Here is an 18,287-nt window from a genome sequence, read left to right on the forward strand (position 1 = left end):
CTCTTCAGCTCAAGGCAAGCGCCCTACCCTTGAGCCACAGCGCCACTTCTGGTTTTCTGGAGGTTTATTGGAGATAAGAGTCTCACAGACTTTCCTGCCCAGGCAGGAAAGTCTCAGCCTTCTGAGTAGCTAGGATTACAGGCGTGAACCACTGGTGCCCGGCTAATGTGTGTGGTATTGATGGATGAATACCAGCATTATTTTGGCTGCTGTCTGGTGCAGATTTCTAGGCAATTATCATTCGCCCATGAGCAGCCGCTGGCAGCCGCCCCATAGCACGGGCCCTTTGTTTGTGCTGCCTGCTTCCTGCTGGCTGCACGCCTGCCATCTGGGTGCCTTTGACCCCACAGGTGTGAACGGCTTGAGGATGCTGGGGATTCTCCATGATGCAGTTGTGTTCCTGATTGAGCAGCTGTCTGGTGCCAAGCACTGTCGGAATTACAAATTCCGTTTCCACAAACCTGAAGAGGCCAATGAACCTCCCTTGAACCCCCACGGCTCAGCCAGGGCTGAGGTCCATCTGAGGCAAGTACCCGTGGAGATTCCCACTGATACCATTGTCTTGACATGCTGCTCCATTCTTTAAATGTAAACCTTCATCTTTTGGCTCCAGGAAGTCGGCATTTGATATGTTTAACTTCCTGGCTTCTAAACACCGACAGCCTCCTGAGTACAACCCCAATGACGAGGAAGAGGAGGAGGTGCAGCTGAAGTCCGCTCGGTGAGCGCCCAGGGAGCCAGTCATTCCAAGCGTCCTTTCCCTCCACCCCGCTTCAGGGCGCTGCGTCCTTGTGCTTGGACCACAGCTTCCTGATGCATTTTAAGAAGACTCAAATCTAGTTTGCATTGGAATGTAGCTGGCTAGTAAAGAGAGGACTGTAAGTTAGAAGAGGTTTGAGCAGCTGTAAGATGCCAATTTTATTTCATGGTAATAACCTTTGCTGATAACTTTGCTGTGTGTGTAACCGTAGATGTGGTCAGAAAGAACTGTCTTGGAAAGGGGCCTAGTTTAAGAAATGCCAGATAGTGAATAAGTGTATTCATAGTCTCTAGGATCCTTCACTTCAAGACTCAAAACATTATTTCCTGAAAAGAATTTGCTAATAATTTGTCTTCTCTCCTAGGAGAGCAACTAGCATGGATCTGCCGATGCCCATGCGTTTCCGGCACTTAAAAAAGACTTCTAAGGAGGCAGTTGGTGTCTACAGGTATGGCTAAGATTGTAGAGCGAATAATGAAACGAATGAAATGAAGAGACTAAATGTTGGAGTAACTCCCTCCTCCTGGCGGTGAGGCATTTGTGTGTACAGTTAATTGAGCCTGAGCGCCTGAGCTTCCGCAGCTTCTTGTATTGAACATGGACTTCCCCATAGACACCTAGAGCACTGCTGCTTTTAGAAGGCTAGGGAATGTAGAAATCACTCATCTTTGGCCATTTGTCAGCGCAATCTATGTGCACAGATTCCTTGTAAGTGACCATCTGGGAAGCTAAGAGACATGGAGAATCCATTCATTGATACATATTTATGGATTCACACAATACTGGAAAACTTATGCCTGGTCTCTCCCATCTCTCTGACCCAGGTCTCCCATCCACGGACGGGGTCTTTTCTGCAAGAGAAACATCGATGCAGGTGAGATGGTGATTGAGTATGCCGGCAACGTCATCCGTTCCATCCAGACCGACAAGCGGGAGAAGTATTATGACAGCAAGGTGAGACCCCTCTTCCTGTCCCTGTTCTTCGGTTTTACCCTAAAAAAGGACCACAGCTGTCCACTTGATCCTTGAGTCCCCAAAGAAATGATACGTGCCGCCTGGCTCTGGTGGCTCAGGCCTGTAGTCCTAGCTACTTGGGAGACAGATCTGAGGAGCAAGGTTCAAAGCCAGTCTGGGCAGAAAAGTCTGTGAGACTCTTATCTCAAATGGAACTGTGGCTCAAAGTGGTAGAGTGCTAGCCTTGAGCAAAAAAGCTTAGGGACAGCACCCAGGCCCAGAGTTCAAGCCCCACGACCCACCAAAAAGAAAAAGAAAGCCGAGCGCTGGTGGCTCACGCCTGTAATCCTAGCTACTCAGGAGGCTGAGATCTGAGGATCACGGTTCAAAGCCAGCCCGGGCAGGAGAGACCGTGAGACTCCTATCTCCAATAAACCACCAGAAAACCGGAAGTGGCGCTGTAGCTCAAGTGGTAGAGCGCTCGCCTTGAGCTGAAGAGCTGAGGGACAGCGCCCAGGCCCAGAGTTCAAGCCCCACGACCGACAAAAAAAAAAAAAGAAAAAGAAAAAGAAAAGAAATGATATGTGCTATCAATTCTAAGACATTTTTTCTTCAGTGCTAGGAGTCAACCCCACAAAGACATTAAAAAAAAAAAAGTTACATCTCCAAGACCTGTGAAAAGTCCCCATACATGTTCAGAATCTACTCTAAAGATAAGCATGCAGACACCCTGGAGAGCTGGGCACCAGTGGCTCACGCCTGTAATCCATCCACTCAGGAGGCTAAGATCTGAGGATCTCAGTTAGAAGCCAGCTGGGCAGGAAAGTCTGTCAGATTCTTATATCTAGTTAACCACCAAAAAGCCAGAAGTGGGGGCTGTGGCTAAGTGGCAGAGCACCAGCCTTGAGAGAAAAAAGCCAAGCAAGAGACAGCACCCAGGTTCTGAGTTCAAGCCCAAATATTGGCAAAAACAAAGAGGGGGGGGAGCGGGAATAACAGTTTCAAGGCCGTATGACTCAATGATTCATCTCTTGACTTTGGGGTTCCATCCCCAGCACCTAAAGTTAGTAAGCAAATAGCCAGTTCTTCTTGTTCACGTGCAGGGCATCGGCTGCTACATGTTCCGCATTGACGACTCCGAAGTAGTGGATGCCACCATGCACGGGAACGCCGCACGCTTCATCAATCACTCGTGTGAGCCCAACTGCTACTCACGCGTCATCAACATCGATGGGCAGAAGCACATCGTCATCTTTGCCATGCGCAAGATCTACCGGGGCGAGGAGCTCACCTACGACTACAAGTTCCCCATCGAGGACGCCAGCAACAAGCTGCCCTGCAACTGCGGCGCCAAGAAATGCCGCAAGTTCCTGAACTAACGCTGCTCTTTCCCCCGGGCCCAAGTACCAGCACCCAGGGCCACCCAAAGCAGTGCTGAAGGCCTTGCTCCAGGACCAAGTGGGCTGGTGGAGGGGCCTCTGGCCGGACCCCCTCATGTCCATATTCATGTCATACATGTGGTCAGAGTCTTAGAAATGAGGTCTCAAAGAAAAGATCCATGACGGGCTTTCTTGGAGGACCCCTCTTGACTGTCAGCTGTTAAGCTTGCTGGGGAGCTAGGTCCTGGGCCATGTGCCTGGAAGGAGCCTCGAGAGGCTTGGTTTTCTTGGGAGGTGGGGCCTGAGCATTCCTCCAAGAGCAGTTGTCTTCCTCACTTCACCTCAGCTCTTCCCCAGGCTCTCGGAGCCGAGGGTCAGGCAGGACTGAGATACGGGGCTGGCTGGACACAGCCTGCTAGTCTGCCAGCCAGGCCCTGCCTATGGCCATCTGTTGAACAGACAGAGGTCTGGTGGTTTTCCCTGCTCGCCTCCTCCTTGAGAGAGTTCACTTCCAGCTGGGAGACAGGATTCCTGGCACCTCTGGTGTCAAAAGGCTGTCTTGGGGTTGTGCCAATTAATTACCAAACATTGAGCCTGTGGGCCGGAAGTGGGAGGACTTAATCCCTGTGAGCCTTATCTCAGCCAATCACCTTCTTGACCATAGGAGCGGCCTTCCTCTGCCATTCTTCTCTTCACTCCGCCTTCCTTCCTGTCCTCCATCCCACTGCTTTCCCGTCCTGCTTCCTGGGTGGTAGGGGAGCTGACTCCCCGCTCAGGGCTCGGGCACTCGCCGGTGGGCGCAGGGCGTGCCTACACGAAGGTCCCCGAGCTGCAAGCACTCCAGGGGGGAAGTGGACAGGAGCCGCTAGCCAGAACCAGACAGAATTTGAAGACTTTGTGCAACTCTCCCCTGAGAGTTCTGAAGAAATATATGTAGCATGATTTTTTTAGAAGAGGATACAGATTGTTTGAATAGGATTTGAATCATGCCACCACCAGAGTACCATAACCAGGAGAACCCCTGCGCCCCTCCCTTCCTAGGACACGGGAACTTTCTTTCCCCTCTTTAAGACATAGGAAGACTTCGTTTTTGAATAGTCAATGTCTAGTTGAAGGCAGAACACTAATCATTTCAAGGCCCAAAACTTGGGGACTAGACCGCGGGGTGTGGAGGGGCCGTCGCTGCCAGCGCGCAGCCGCGGCTGAAGCGGGCTCCATGACACTACTGCCCCGGCGCGGTGCGCTCGCGCAGCATCCAGTGTTTTTCTCTTCCTTCCCCCAAGACAGTGCGTGTCTTGAACCTGTTAAATTAAGTCATTGGATTTTACTCTGTTCTGTTTACAGTTTACTATTTAAGGTTTTATAAATGTAAATATATTTTGTATATTTTTCTATGAGAAGCACTTCATAGGGAGAAGCACTTATGACAAGGCTATTTTTTAAACCGCGGTATTATCCTAATTTAAAAGAAAATCGGTTTTTAATAATTTTTTATTTTCATAGGATGAAGTTAGAGGAAATATTCAGCTGTACACACAGAGTCTGGTTTTCCCTGCCTGGCTTCCCCCTGGAAGGTGTGCTTTTCGTTGTTCCACATGTAGCTTGTTCGTGCCCCCGTGACCAGTGTTCTCTGGTCGGTTCTTGAAGGAAGATCACTCAGCTCCATTAGGCCGCTCCCGTCCTTTCCCAAGGAAGCCCCTCCTCCCAAGGCTACAGGAGGATCTTGACTCGCCAGTTTCTTCTTTCCCACGCCGCCCGGCCTCACCTCTGGCGCTGGCTCCGAGCCCGGCCGGCTAGCGCATTTCCCTCATCTTGCCTTACTTCAGAGTTAGCAGCCAACCAGTTCCGTGGCACCTTGACATCCTCCATCACCATCTGTCTCAGATCATTTCCTTTTTCTTTCCTTTCCCTCTGCCCACCAAGTCCTCAGATCCGCAAAGAACCCGCTGATCCCCTGTGCCCTCTTTCGGGGCGGCCTGTTGAAACTGAAGCACAGTGCGACCGCTCACGATAAAGCAGACCCCGCGCCAAGCGGCATTGCCCAGCAGCGAAGTCCACGGCGGGGGGGGGGGGGGGGCGCCCTTTTCTCGCCCATTCCTCTGCAAGTCTAGCAAAGCAATACGACTCAGCCCAGCACTCTGCCCCAGGACTCCCGGCTCTGCGGTGCCTTCCATCCTGGGCTCCCTTTTCTCCCAAGACCTTAAGGACTTGGTCTGGTGGCTTTGCTGGACCCTTGTCGCTGTCGCCGCTGTCATGCAGGGAGCCCAGCACTGTGGCCAGGGCGGCAGAGGCTTCCTTGCCGTCGTGGCGAAGTGCCAGCAGGGGACTGGGCAGCAGCCTACCCAGCCCTCACCTCCCGTCCTCCTCTTCCCATGAACGACATGCGGTGGCCCGAGGGGTCCCACGCGCGGCTCGTTCACTTTATTATTGCACTGTGTGAGGTTTTTTTGGTAAATCCTTGTATTCCTATTTTTTTTTAATGAAAAAAAAAAAACTTAAGCTGCATTTGTTACTGAAATGATTAATGCACTGATGGGTCGTGAATTCACCGTGAGAAAGACCCAGAGGCCAGCCCGAGGGTGGGGGAAACTCAGCTAAACAGACCTAGTCACTGCCCTGCTAGGCCAGCTGAACTGTGAGCCCTCATCCTCTGTCCATACCCACGCCCCGAGGGCAGGGGAGGAGCACTCTGCCTCCCCTGCCAGCTGCAGAACGGTTTGCCTTGCCTTCTCACCCCGACTCACCCACAGAAAGGAGAAAACCCCCTCTCGCAGCTCAGCCTTGAGTCCATTGCCAAAATCAGCATACCTGCCAGCAACTCGGGGGACAAACTAAGGTTTCCCTAGGAAGAGGGGAAGAAGGCAAAAATGGCCTGGCTGTCTCCAAAACTGTGTCTGAAAACTATGTCTGTTTTGAAAGTGACCAAGGGACCCTCCGCACCAAAGTGCTGACTGAGGAATTGGCGGGGGGAGGGAGGGTCATTCCCAGGAGTGCCCCCTGAGAGGCATCCCAGATCCCAAGGAGTACAGCTCGAGCCTGGTCACTTCTCAGAGCCAGCTCACGTACCGCTTTGCTGCTAGAACCTGTTGTGGCTGCACTTTCTGGTGGCTCAGTGACAGCTGTGTGGCCAGTACAGCTGCATGGCGTTGACCCCGTGGCCGGAACCTGGTCCCCTGGTTCCTCTCTCCCCCCGCCCCCCCCCCCGTGGCTTCCCTCCCCCATTCTTAGGTCAGTAGCAGTGAACAGGGACACCCCTGCAGCTGTGTTTTGAACCAGGCTCCTTTACCAGGTCCCAGCTTACCACCACCCTGACAACCCCCCGGCCAACGCAGTGAGCACCATGCAGTCACCTTGATTTAAAAAAACCTTATATAACAACACACACGCACACGCACGCACACACACACACACACACCATCTTTTAATGAATGTATCTTTCTAAAGGACTGACGTTCAAACAATTATCTGAAAATACTAAAGGTCAAAAACCTTGTCAGATGTTAAGTTTGATTTGGGATTCTTTTTCATAGAAATCAACTTGTTTTTTAAGGAAAAGCGGGTCATTGCAAAGGGCTGGGTGTAATTTTGTGTTTTCACTTCCTTCATTTTAAAAGCAATACAAGGTTATTGAGCAGATGGTTTTGTGCCGAATCATGAATATCAGTCAAGTCTCACACTCTGAAAACTTGCAACTTTTTTGTTTGTTTTGGTTTTCAAATAAATATAAATATGATATATATAGGAACTAATATAGTAATGCACCATGTAACAAAGCCTAGTTCAGTCCATGGCTTTTAATTCTCTTTAACACTATAGATAAGGATTGTGTTACAGTTGCTAGCAGAGCAGGAAAATGTCAGGCTAGCGTTCCTCTGATTTTCACATCGGGGACCCCAAGCCACAGGGGGGTTGGCAAAATCCACCATTCTCCCAGAGAGCAATGAGGAAATGGTGTCACCTGGATTTTTCCTGCTCGTGAATGTTGCCAGTCAGTACCTGTACTCTTTGTTTCTCTACTTTTGGTTATGAATGTTGGGGTTACCACCTGCATTTAGGGGAAACTTGTGTTCTGTGCTTTCCTGGTATCTTGTTCTGAGGTACTCTAGTTCTGTCTTTCAACCAAGAAAATAGATTTGTGGTGTTTCTTTTATTGAACTTTTAACAGTCTCTTTAGTAAATACAGGTAGTTGAATAATTGTTTCAAGATCAACAGACGACAAGCTTCTAGAAATAAGACATTTCTCGACAACTTTATCATGTATAACAGATCTTTTGAGTTTTTTTTTTTTCCTGTGTTCTTCCAAGCTTCTGGTTAGAGAAAAAGAGAAAGAAAAAAAAAAAAGAAAAAAAAGGAAAATGTTTGTAAGTCCATCAGTGTTAACTCCCTGTGACAGGGGTGAAGGAAAATACTTTAATAGTTCAAAAAATAATAATGCTGAAAGCTCTCTACGAAAGACTGAATGTAAAAGTAAAAAGTGTACATAGTTGTAAAAAAAAAAAGGAGTTTTTAAACATGTTTATTTTCTATGCACTTTTTTTTATTTAAGTGATAGTTTAATTAATAAACATGTCAAGTTTATTGCTGCAAATGGTCGCGCTTCCTTCTGGCTTTGGCAGGGGCGGCAATGGGGAGGGGCATGGCCTCTGTCGAGGTTTCAAAATACTTTACAGTACAGCCTTTTAAGATGGAATTATGAGCTAGACTGGTGACTCACGCCTGTAATCCTTCCCTACTCAGGAGGCTGAGATCTGAGGATCAAGGTTTGAAGGCAGCTCAGGCAGGAAAGTGCATGAGACTCGTTATCAGCAAAAAAACTGGAAGTGGAGGTGTGGCTCAAGTGGTAGAGTGCCCACTGTGAATGAAAAAAAACAAAAAGCTGAGTGAGAGTAACAGGCCCTGAGTTCAAGTCCCATTACCAGCACAACAACAAAAAGATAGACTCACAAAGTGCACTCCCTGTGGCTGCCTTTTGGTCCCACTGCTTCCTGGCTGCCTTAACCTGGATTTCTTCCCTTCACTCAGCAGTGACCTGTGTTCAGGATCCAACATGCTGGATGTGAGGAAAGGGTCAAGAGGACAGAGGAATAGTTCCCTTCATCCAGTCCCCTTTGCCCTTCATCCCTTTATTTTTATTTTTTTGTCGGTTATGGGGCTTGAACTCTGGGCCTGGGCACTGTCCCTCAACTCTTCAGCTCAAGGCTACTGCTCTATCACTTGAGCCACAGCACCACTTCAGTTTTCTGGTGGTTCATTGGAGATAAGAGTCTCATGATGTTCCTGCCCAGGCTGGCTTTGAATCTAGATCCTCAGATCTCAGCCTCCTGAGTAGCTAGGATCACAGGTCTGAGCCAACAGTGCCCAGCTTCATCCCCACTTTATCCAGGGAAAGTCAAGCTATGACTTCTAAACTGTGACTGACAAAAACATTCCAGCACCTTCCACTTTAAGGCTGAGACTGGATCTGTTTATTTTGGTAAGAGCACATGTTCAGTTGAGAAATCATTGCAAATATTCTGCTAAGCCAAGGTCACTAACCCCAATCACGGAGGTTGAACTTACACTAGAGCCAAGGAATGGGAGGCACTTCTGGGGGAGGTCCCCAAACAGAATCTCCTCCTTTAAAATCAGCTACCTGTGGGGCGCTGTGACCCCACCCCAGCACCCTGCCTCTTTTGTCCTCAATCCCCTCTCCAGACTTCATTCGGGAGCACCATGGGGACTCCGAATGATCAGGCAGTGTTGCAAGCCATCTTCAACCCTGACACCCCCTTTGGAGATGTAGTGGGATTGGACCTAGGAGAGGAAGCAGAGAAGGATGAAGATGAAGGTGAGCCTTTGACCTTGGCCTGTGCTCTGCACACGGGCACCAAGGAGGAAGGGACCAGGGCTGCTGCTTCCTCCCAGCTGGGTTACTGACATCAGAGTTGGAGGCTGGCTCGTGTTGAGTGTACAGTGTGGGATTGGCAAGAGACATTCTGCCAGCAGGGTGCCAAAGCCTCACTGTTGGGTGATGTTAAACTCTTAAACCTTTGTCAAAACAATGTTATCTCCCACAGAATGGAGGACAAACGGGGTAAGGGGATAGTGGCTCAGTTGACTAGTCTTGACCTAGCCCCCAGAGCTGCCATTTATTTACACTATTATAACAAGGTCAGCCCTGAACTTCCTTCTGCAGAGGAAGCACGCTCAGCAGCGACCCCTAGTGGAGGATGCCCTTGTTTCTAGACAGGTGACACTCAAGCCTCACTGAAACCACAGGCTGAAAGGCTGAGGAATACAGCTGGGGGGGCTTTTCACACCCTAGGAATGTCATGGTGGCCTTTAAGGGGCAGAGTAGTGCAGTAAAATGAGAACCAGCTCAATGTAGAGCCAGGAAGACGAAAGCTTCCAACTTAGAACTTAAAGACGGTGACCTTGACTACGTTATTGACCTAGGAACCAGTTTGGACTACTGTTGGCCAGGAGGAGTCCCAGGGCCCTTTTCCAAATTCCTTTGGGCCTTAGGTAGTAGTGTTAGCTCCTTGCCTTGAGCTCAGTGTTTCTTACCCACACGCTGCAACTCACCCCTGCCATGGTCCACACTGGGCAGGCGGCTCAGCTCCCAGGATTCCAACCTCATTCCCGGGTCCCTCTGTCCTGTGTGCGTTCCCCTCACCCCCTTGTGCAGATGGAGTTTTCCCTCAAGCACAACTGGAGCAGTCTAAAGTCCTGGAGCTGCAGGGGGTGATGGCAGCAGAGGCGGGTGACCTCAGCACAGCCCTGGAGAAGTTTGGCCAGGCCATCTGCCTGCTGCCGGAGAGAGCTTCTGCCTACAACAACCGAGCGCAGGCCAGGCGGCTCCGTGGAGATGTGGCAGGTGAGGGGACACACCTGGGAAGCTCTGCAGAAAGTGTCTCTCGAAGGCACTGAGATGAGCTGGGGTGGAGCAGGGGCGTGGGGGATGAGAGCCTGGGATTAGGAGTGGGCCCTGCTAACTTGTGGGAGACTGTGAAAGAAGATACTGTAACCCATTCGTTTAAGGAATATCTGATGAAAGTCTATGGACTAGCAGTGGGCTAGAGCAGAGGACACAAAGATAAGAAATGCACTGCCGACAGCTGACATTTACATAGTAGTTCCTATTTGCCATGCATTAAATGCTTTACATATGAGCCATAGAAACAACCTGAAAAGTCATATCTAGTGTTATCCATGTTAAAGATGCAGAAACCGAAGCATGCGAAGGTTTAGTGTGCTCAGGCTCCTCCAGCCCAGAAGGGACAGAGCTGGGATTTAAGCCAGGTGGTAGCACTCTTAATCCACATGATCCTGCTCTTGGGGTTGGTCATAGTTCAGAGCAGAACATAATGAGTTGACGGGCATGAGGGGGGCGGTAGAAGAGCTGCTCCTGGAGCAGGTGGGCAGCATGAAAAGATTGGGAAGTGAGCTCACAGAGGTGGGCAGGGCCAGGTGGCAATGAACTCAGTGCGTCAGAGATTGGACGTGTGTGTGTGCGTGTGTGTGTGTGTGTGTATACACACCTGTACTGAGGCTTGAACTCAGAGTCTCACTATTTTTTTTTTTTTGGGTGCGGTCGTGGGGCCTGAACTCTGGGCCTGGGCGCTGTCCCTCAGCTCTTCAGCTCAAGGCTAGCGCTCTACCACTTGAGCCACGGCGCCACTTCCGGCTTTTTTCTTTTTGCTTATGTGGTGCTGAGGAATGGAACCCAGGGCCTCGGGCATGCAAGGCACGCGCTCTACCACTGAGCCATCTTCCCAGCCCTCAGAGCCTCACATTCTTGCTCAGCTTTTTCACTCAAGGCTAGTCTACCACTTGAACCCCTTCTGTTTTCTTGCTGGTTAATTGGAGATAGTCTCATGGAGTTTTCTGCCCAGACTAGCTTCAAACCATGATCCTCAGATCTGAGCCTCCTAAATATAGCTAGGATTACAGGCATGAGCTCCCAGCCCCCAGCTCAGGTTGACCTCTTGAAAACATGTACCTAGAAGTTTCAGAGGTAGGGTAACTGGGTCAGACCTACTACACTGAAGATAGACTGGCTGGCACAGGAACCCATGGTGTAATGAGCCAGGCTGATGGGAAGATGGAACCCACAGAGACCTAATGGGGAATGAGGTAACCGGATTAGTAGTACACGTGTTCCTGGAACCAAAAATGCCAACCAGAGAGTCTGGACTCCATTCTGAGACAACAGAGAATCCTCCAAAGCCCTTTCCAGGCTGGCCTGCCCTGTGCTGATGAAGTCAGCTTGCAAAGCAAAACTCCTGAGTGGAACAGGTTGATTCCATCTAGAAAGCTCCTCCAGACCAGCTCTGCAGAGGGAAACTGAGCAACACCACAGTCTGAGGGCTTCCCCATCAGCAGCCTGGGTGGGGTGAGGAGCACCGCTGGTGTCAGTTCTGGGAACCAAGTCCTGGAACTGTGCCACTCAGCCTTGCTCCAGGACGGGGCTGAGCTCCCAAGGCCCCTGTGGCACTCTCTAGGAGCCTCGAATGAGTGTGAAGCAGAGCCCAAGAGAAAGCAGCTAGACTCCAACTAGCTGCCTGAGGTTCTGAGTTCAGAGTTCAGAACCCCAACCCAACTCTTTTGTATTATATAAGGATCATAAAAATGAAGCTGGGAAACTGGCACGGGAACCTCCTTCCAAAGAAATGAGATACACCATACTGAAGATGATAGAGAATGAGGAAAGGTAGCGAGCTCAGTAAACAGCAGAGAGCAGTTGTTCTAAATGATGCAATGGAAGGAAGGGGGAGAGGGGAGAGCCCTCAGAAAGGAAGAGTTGAGAAAGTGCTTTTGTAGCTGATAGATACATTGGTCCCTGGGATTCAGAGTAAGGCCCTGACACAGGATTTATACTTAGTAACTTCTCTGTGGAATTGCAGGGACAATGGGCCAGAATCAATACTGTGATCATTCAGTTCTCCCAGCAACCTTCACTACTTGTTTTTTTGTGTTTGAAGGAACTCTGTGTGTGCGTGCGTACGTGTGTGTGTGTTTGCGCGCATGTTCTGGTGGTGGGGATTGAACTAAGGGACTTGCACTCTTGTCCAGCTTTTTATTCACAGCCAGCACTCTACCATTTAATCTATGCCTGCAGTGTGGTATTTTGTTGGTTAACTGACGACAGTCACTTGGGCTTTTCTGCCTTCAAAGCAAGATCCTCCAAATCTCAGCCTCCTGAGTAAGCAGGATTACAAGGATGAGCTATAAACACCTGGGTACTAAGAGTTTGTACCTGGGGCCTTGTACTTGCTAGGCTGAGGCTCTTACCACTTAACCCACACACCCAGCCCAGCTTTTTGCTATTTATCTTGGAGATGGGAGTCTAGTGGACGTTTTCCTGCCTGGGCTGGCCTCAAACCACAATCCTCTAGGTCTCAAGTCTCCTGAGCAGCTAGAACTATAGGCGTGAACCACTGGCGGGGGGGGGGGGGGGGAGGCTCACGTCGTGGTGAACCACGCAAGTCCTAGGCTTTTGGGGCAGCTCTGCAACTGTCTGTGAAGCCAAGGGCAAGCCTCCGCCCTTCCTCCCAGACCGGTGTCATGGGAGAAGCGGTCCCTTCCCCAAGTCCCAAATGTCTGCTCCGTGCTGGGGTGTGTGTGGCGGGGGAGGGATAAAAATCTCCCGAGAGCCTCCGGGAGTCCTGAATGACAGGTGGGCGGGGCCCGGGCGTCGGGAGCGCGCCGCTGATCCCGCCTCACCCCCCCCCTCCGCGCAGGCGCCCTGGAGGACCTGGAGCGCGCCCTGGAGCTGAGCGGCGGCCGCGGCCGCGCCGCCCGCCAGGCCTTCGTGCAGCGCGGGCTGCTGGCGCGGCTGCAGGGCCGGGACGAAGATGCCCGCAGGGACTTGGAGCGGGCGGCGCGGCTGGGCAGCCCCTTCGCGCGGCGCCAGCTGGTGCTGCTCAACCCTTACGCCGCGCTGTGCAACCGCATGCTGGCCGACATGATGGGGCAGCTGTGCGGCCCCCGCAACGGACGCTGAGCACTAGGGGGCGGGGGGGGGGCCGGGAGGGGACCCTGAGCCAATAAAGCTGCGAGGCCTCGCCGACCTCTGCGTCCTCTGTGTGTCTGCCCTCGCGCCCCACGCACACGGCAGCCGGACGGGCATCGATTGGTCCTGCCTGGCGCAGACCCCGCCCCGGTCAGGGACTGCGGCGCCCGGCAGACCTGAGCAGTTGCTCCCCGAGGGCACCAGGTGAGCCGCCGGGATGCTGCGGTGACACCCCCGCCTGGCACCCACCTCCGCCAGACCTCCTCCTCGGCCCAAGGCCGTCAGGATTGGAAAAGGGGCCTATGGCGAGGGAGGGGAGAGGGCAGGAGAGGGCCCGGGGTCGGAGGAAGGGCGACCTGTTGGGGGCAGGGGGCGTGTAGACCGACTGCGCGCGCAGCCGGCGCGGTTTGCGTCCCCCGCAGCCGGGGCTGGGTGCGGCGCCCGCCGCGCGTGCGGCCGTGCGGGGTGGGTCAGTGCCTTTCAGCTTCGCTGCTCCGGTCCTCGCCGTGGCCTCGGCGAGCCCGTCTACATCCCCGACTCCCGGGGGTTGCGAGGCCCGCACACTCTCCCCGGGCGGACCCCGGAGCCCGCTCGCCGCAGCCTGGATCCCAGGCCCTGGCCAGCCGCCATGCGGCCGCCTGCGGGCCCAGCCACGCTCCCGCGCGCGCTGCTGCTCCTGCCAGTCCTTCTGGGCTCAGGTACACCCCTGTGCGTTCCTTGGTTAAGTGCTTGTGGGAGCCAGCGTCCCTTTGGTGCCTTCTGCCTGCGTCTTCCCTCGGGGTTCCTACCCACGCCGGGCCCCGAGGGCCAAGCCTCCCCTCCCGCCCCTTCCCAGCCTAGGGTCAACTGAGAGAACTGAGCTGCCCTGTCTTTTGGCATGCTGCCCTTCTGTAACTGAACCTCATCCTGGTCACAGAGCAGAACCCACCTTCCCAGAGACCACCTGCTATGTTCCAGGTTGGGGGGAATTGGCACCACAAATTGATGGTCAGACCTGGGCAGAGCGGGCACTTCGGGAGAATGAACGCCATGCCTTCACCTGCCGGGTGGCAGGAGGCCCTGGCACGCCTCGATTGGCCTGGTACCTGGACGGACGGCTCCAGGAAGCCACCACCTCAAGACTTCTCAGTGTGGGTGGGGAGGCCTTCTCCGGAGGTACCAGCACCTTTACTGTCACTGCTCAGCGGGCCCAGCATGAGCTCAACTGCTCCCTGCAGGACCCAGGCCGTGGCCGGTCAGCTAATGCCTCCGTCATCCTCAATGTGCAGTGTGAGTACCTCTGGAGCCACGGCAGCCGGAAGGGGGTGTTCAGCGGGACTTCTTTTTGTTGTTGTTTTTTCAGGTAGGCTCTCACCATTTAGGCCAATTGGCTTCAAGCTCCCAATCCTCCTTTGCCTCAGCCTCTCACAGGCTCAGATTACAGGCATTGCCAGGATGCCCAATTTGAGCAGGACATTTAGCAAACACAAAGAGTAACTGTCTTTTCCCTCACACTGACTCTATGAGGGAATTTCCTCTGTGTGTGTGTGGGGGGGGACGTGTGCAGTATTGGGACTTGAACTCAGGACTTGAGTTCTCCCTTGGCTTTTTGGCTTATAACTAGCATTCTGCCATTTGAGCTACACCCCTACTTTTTTCTATTAATTGGAGATGAAGAGTCTCTTGGGTTTGTCTGTCCTGGGCTGGCATTGAACCTCACTGCTCAGATCTTAGTCTCCTGAGTAGCTAAGATTACAGGCATGAGCCACTGGCTTATATTACAGAGGAGTAAAATGAGACATAAAGAGGGTAAGCAGTCTGCCCAAGGACGCATGGGATAAGAAGCAAGGCCAGGCGGTGGATCCAGACTCTTACCTGGATTTATATTCTTAATTATTGTGAGAGGCCATCTCGGGAGCAAGCCCAGCCATCCTGTTCTTTGGTGTTCACTTGTAAAAGGCTCCGGACTCCCTTCTCCCCCCCCAGTTGGGGAAGAAATGCCCGAGTAGGAGGGGCTGTGCTGAGAGTGATTGCCTCTGCTCTGCCCCAGTTAAGCCGGAGATTGCCCAGGTTGGAGCCAAGTATCAGGAGGCTGAGGACCCAGGCCTCCTGGTTGTCTTGTTTGCTTTGGTGCGTGCCAACCCACCTGCCAATATCACCTGGATTGACCAAGATGGACCAGTGACTGTCAACACCTCTGACTTCCTGGTGCTGGATGCTCAGAACTACCCCTGGCTCACCAACCACACTGTGCAGCTGCAGCTCCGCAGCCTGCCACACAACCTCTCGGTGGTGGCCACCAATGACGTGGGTGTCACGAGCGCCTCACTTCCAGCTCCAGGTGAGCAGCACGGGCAGCTGGTCCAGCGAACCCGCGGGTGGACATGGGGATCACAGCACAGAAACAGGACAATTTGGTGGCCACTGAGCAGGCCTTGTGAATAAGCTGGCCCAGCTTCCTTGGGCAGGAAGGGCCGGGTTGTCTGTCATCTGTGACATGGAAGGGTTGGGGTCCTACGCATTTGGAGCCTAACTGGCGGGCACCCTGCAGGACTCTGGGCCGCCCGGGTGGAGGTGCCGCTGCTGGGCATCATTGTGGCCGGAGGGCTTGCCCTGGGCACCCTCGTGGGCTTCAGCACCTTGGTGGCCTGCCTGGTCTGCAGGAAAGAAAAGAAACTCAAAGGTAGGGCCAGGCGCTGGGGCCGAGGGTGACTGGAGGACGGAGGCGGGGTTGGGAGGCAGCAAGGGTGGCAGGCGGAGCTGGGCACACGTCATCTCTGACCCGTGTGGAGCCGCTGCAGGGGGTGGCTGTGGTAAGGCTATGGGTAGCAGGAGAAAGCACTGGAACACATCTCTGATCCTAGAGCGAGGGCTGGGCGTTTGAGAGACCCCTGTTGCCTGAGGGTCCCAGGTCTGAGAGGGCATATGGGGGGCAGAGCCCAGCGGGAGCCGGCTCAGTGACTCATTAGCATAATTTCTTTGTCCTCATTAGCACAATGTCTTTGTCCTCAGGCCCTTCCCGACGCCCATCTCTGATCTCTAGGTAACGCTTCCTGGTGCTGGGTGGAGGGAGGTGTGAGGAAACGTGGGGTTCTGGCAGGTCTGAGGAGGCAGGCCACAGAGCATCCAAGCACCTGTGCCACCCCACAGTGACTCCAACAACCTGAAACTCAACAATGTGCGCCTGCCACGGGAGAATATGTCCCTCCCGTCCAACCTTCAGCTCAACGACCTCACTGCCGATCCCCGAGGTACATGTAGGACCCTGCTCTTTGCCCATGCTTTATCTTCAGAAGAGCTTCTGAGAAGGCTCTGGAACTTAGGAGGAAGGGAGGAAGGGACTGGGCGCCCCTGGGCACAGCCTTCATCCTGGGTATATCTCCACTCCCTTCCCCCGCCCAACACACACACGGTCACCCAGCAGGGAAACCAGTAGAACCACCAATGGCTCGGAACAGCAGCCGGCCAGAGCTTCTGGAAGCTGAGACTGGGGGCCTTCTCACCAGCCGAGGTACTGGGGAGGAAGGAGCCCCTTGCCCCTCTGCCCCGCCCTATGTAGTGAAAGCAGCCTGAGGCTAGGGGACAGGCCCCTCAAGGTGAGCCCTCTGGGGAACTTTGACCCCGCAGGCTTCATCCGCCTGCCCATGCTGGGCTACATCTACCGAGTGTCCAGCGTGAGCAGCGATGAGATCTGGCTGTGAGCTGCATGGGGGAGACGGGAGCGCTGCCCCTGGGCACCCCCAGCCACCCCCTGCCCCGCCGGGTTGCCAGCACGAAGAGGCCCCGTGCTGCCGCCGCCTGCTGGCACTCCCACAAGGAGTCCCCCGGGAGCTGCATGTGACGTTGCGGTTGCGCTGGGATCAGATGCACGAGGCAGGACTGCCAACCAGAACTCGGTCCTTTGCGCTTCCTGGTGCCTAGGCCCAGGCAGTGGACGCTGGCCAGGTGAGTTTCGGTGTCACCTGTATGGTGTAGGCTGCTAGGTGCCCACACGGACTCCTCGGCACCTGTACAGGAGGCCCGGAGGCTGCCTGCCGGCTTGAGGGACAAAGAGGGCCCTGCATGTCCTTCCCACACTATGTAGCTCTGTTCCCTCAGGGAAAATGTAGTCCCCTACTAGCTGCACAGGAACAGCCTAGGCCCTGGGGCCATTGGCAAGCACAAAGGAGCCCCTTCTGCTGCACACCTCTGCCCTTTCCCACCTGTGCCCCACCTCCTCCTGGGCACTGTAGTCTACGCCCTGGGCCTCCTCCTGGCTGGGCTCTGGAAGCCCCCTTGGCCCTGCACCCATGGTGTTGGGGAGGGAGAGAGGTGACTAGTTTGGCGGCATCCAGGGTAGCATGAAGCTATGCATCGTTTTTTCTTGTTAGCACTTTAAGCACATCCCCTAGGGGACGGGGAGCGAGGGCCTGGAGCCCCGTTGGCTTCCCCAAGTTTCCTGTGAGTCACTGTGTCCCGAGTTCTCAGGATTGATGGTTTCCCTCTCAGCATGTCTCCCTCCCACGGACCCCAGCCCCAATCAGCCGGAAGCCCCCGTCCTGCCCCATCGTGTTCTTTAGGGGTTGGTTGTAAGCAGGGACAGAGGGACATGGAGAAAGAGGGAGACCAGATACCCCCAAATGACCTCAGAATGCTTTAAGAAGCAACATGGAAGTGCTTGAATAACAGTGCAGAGTATATTTTTCCCTTGTTGCTCTCGTTTTGTAATTGTTCTCACATTATTGCCCAGGACAGTGCTGAGCACAGTAAACTCAAACATGAAGATGATGTCTCTGCTTCATTTCCTGAAATACATTTTTAAATTTATCCTTTTAAAGTCAATGTTTGTAAGGAACGCCTCCTCTCTCGGTATGTGTTCCCTGTGTATAGAGTAGGCTGACAGTGTAGCACGGTAGCATCGTCTCTGCCCCTCTCGACTCCCTTGTGCCTTTGGAATCCTCCAGCATCTCTGTAGCCAGTTTTCCACGTTGAACAGCCTTTGTGAGACACAACTAGCATGGCTGCAGGCTTCCTGAAGGGAGCATAGCTGATGCACCCCAAAATATTCCTTGAATTTGTCAACCTACTCCAACCCACTGTAATCTCCCACTTGGATTACTGCAGTAGCCAGGCTCCTGGGGCCACAACAGACAGGGCTGCAGCTGGCAGGCGGGTGGCTGCGAGCAAGCAGAGAGATCCCTCCCATCCGGGCCAAAGTAAATTTCAGGAGAGGAGTGGTTC

At 53.4% G+C, this 18,287-nt stretch overlaps 3 protein-coding genes across 5 annotated transcripts in view; all 3 read left to right on the forward strand.

The window, feature by feature from the left end:
- Positions 1–5,172, forward strand: part of LOC138810769 (histone-lysine N-methyltransferase 2A) — a 78,025-nt gene extending 72,853 nt beyond the window's left edge. Inside the window, exons 33-37 of one of the 2 annotated variants that reach the window (XM_069997976.1) lie at positions 351–529; positions 618–721; positions 1,125–1,208; positions 1,585–1,714; positions 2,818–5,172. In XM_069997976.1, coding sequence (XP_069854077.1) covers positions 351–529; positions 618–721; positions 1,125–1,208; positions 1,585–1,714; positions 2,818–3,093 — 773 coding nt within the window. In that variant the 3' untranslated portion in view covers positions 3,094–5,172. Of the gene's footprint in view, positions 1–350; positions 530–617; positions 722–1,124; positions 1,209–1,584; positions 1,715–2,817 lie in introns of those variants that run through there. The other variant, XM_069997975.1, reaches the window with a different exon arrangement.
- A 3,467-nt stretch (positions 5,173–8,639) lies between these two features.
- Positions 8,640–13,091, forward strand: LOC138810802 (tetratricopeptide repeat protein 36). Its single transcript, XM_069998076.1, has 3 exons — positions 8,640–8,921; positions 9,762–9,950; positions 12,817–13,091. The coding sequence occupies exons 1-3, from the start codon at positions 8,807–8,809 to the stop codon at positions 13,077–13,079; spliced, it is 567 nt and encodes a 188-aa protein (XP_069854177.1). The 5' UTR covers positions 8,640–8,806; the 3' UTR covers positions 13,080–13,091.
- Positions 13,092–13,439: 348 nt separating this feature from the next.
- Positions 13,440–17,829, forward strand: LOC138810771 (transmembrane protein 25-like). 2 transcript variants are annotated; one of them, XM_069997981.1, is made up of 8 exons: positions 13,440–13,786; positions 14,046–14,357; positions 15,118–15,408; positions 15,619–15,750; positions 16,080–16,110; positions 16,218–16,318; positions 16,489–16,578; positions 16,695–17,829. In XM_069997981.1, the coding sequence occupies exons 1-8, from the start codon at positions 13,717–13,719 to the stop codon at positions 16,766–16,768; spliced, it is 1,101 nt and encodes a 366-aa protein (XP_069854082.1). In that variant the 5' UTR covers positions 13,440–13,716; the 3' UTR covers positions 16,769–17,829. The 2 variants fall into 2 exon arrangements, with proteins under 2 accessions (XP_069854082.1, XP_069854083.1); XM_069997982.1 differs by having other exon boundaries at positions 16,492–16,578.
- Positions 17,830–18,287: the final 458 nt, after the last annotated feature.

This window comes from Dipodomys merriami, unplaced genomic scaffold (assembly GCF_024711535.1).
Source record: "Dipodomys merriami isolate MVZ:Mamm:240054 unplaced genomic scaffold, mDipMer1.0.p SCAF_509, whole genome shotgun sequence".
NCBI lineage: Eukaryota > Metazoa > Chordata > Mammalia > Rodentia > Heteromyidae > Dipodomys > Dipodomys merriami.

What these genes read in the sequence shown, in the direction of transcription:
- LOC138810771 (XM_069997981.1), top strand. Translation starts at nt 13,717, where the DNA reads ATGCGGCCGCCTGCGGGCCCAGCCACGCTCCCGCGCGCGCTGCTGCTC. An exon ending in GCCAGTCCTTCTGGGCTCAG is followed by an intron (nt 13,787 to 14,045) that starts GTACACCCCTGT and finishes GCTATGTTCCAG; the next exon opens with GTTGGGGGGAATTGGCACCA. An exon ending in GGGCCTTCTCACCAGCCGAG is followed by an intron (nt 16,579 to 16,694) that starts GTACTGGGGAGG and finishes TTGACCCCGCAG; the next exon opens with GCTTCATCCGCCTGCCCATG.
- LOC138810802 (XM_069998076.1), top strand. Translation starts at nt 8,807, where the DNA reads ATGGGGACTCCGAATGATCAGGCAGTGTTGCAAGCCATCTTCAACCCT. An exon ending in AGAGAAGGATGAAGATGAAG is followed by an intron (nt 8,922 to 9,761) that starts GTGAGCCTTTGA and finishes CCCCTTGTGCAG; the next exon opens with ATGGAGTTTTCCCTCAAGCA. An exon ending in GCTCCGTGGAGATGTGGCAG is followed by an intron (nt 9,951 to 12,816) that starts GTGAGGGGACAC and finishes CCCTCCGCGCAG; the next exon opens with GCGCCCTGGAGGACCTGGAG.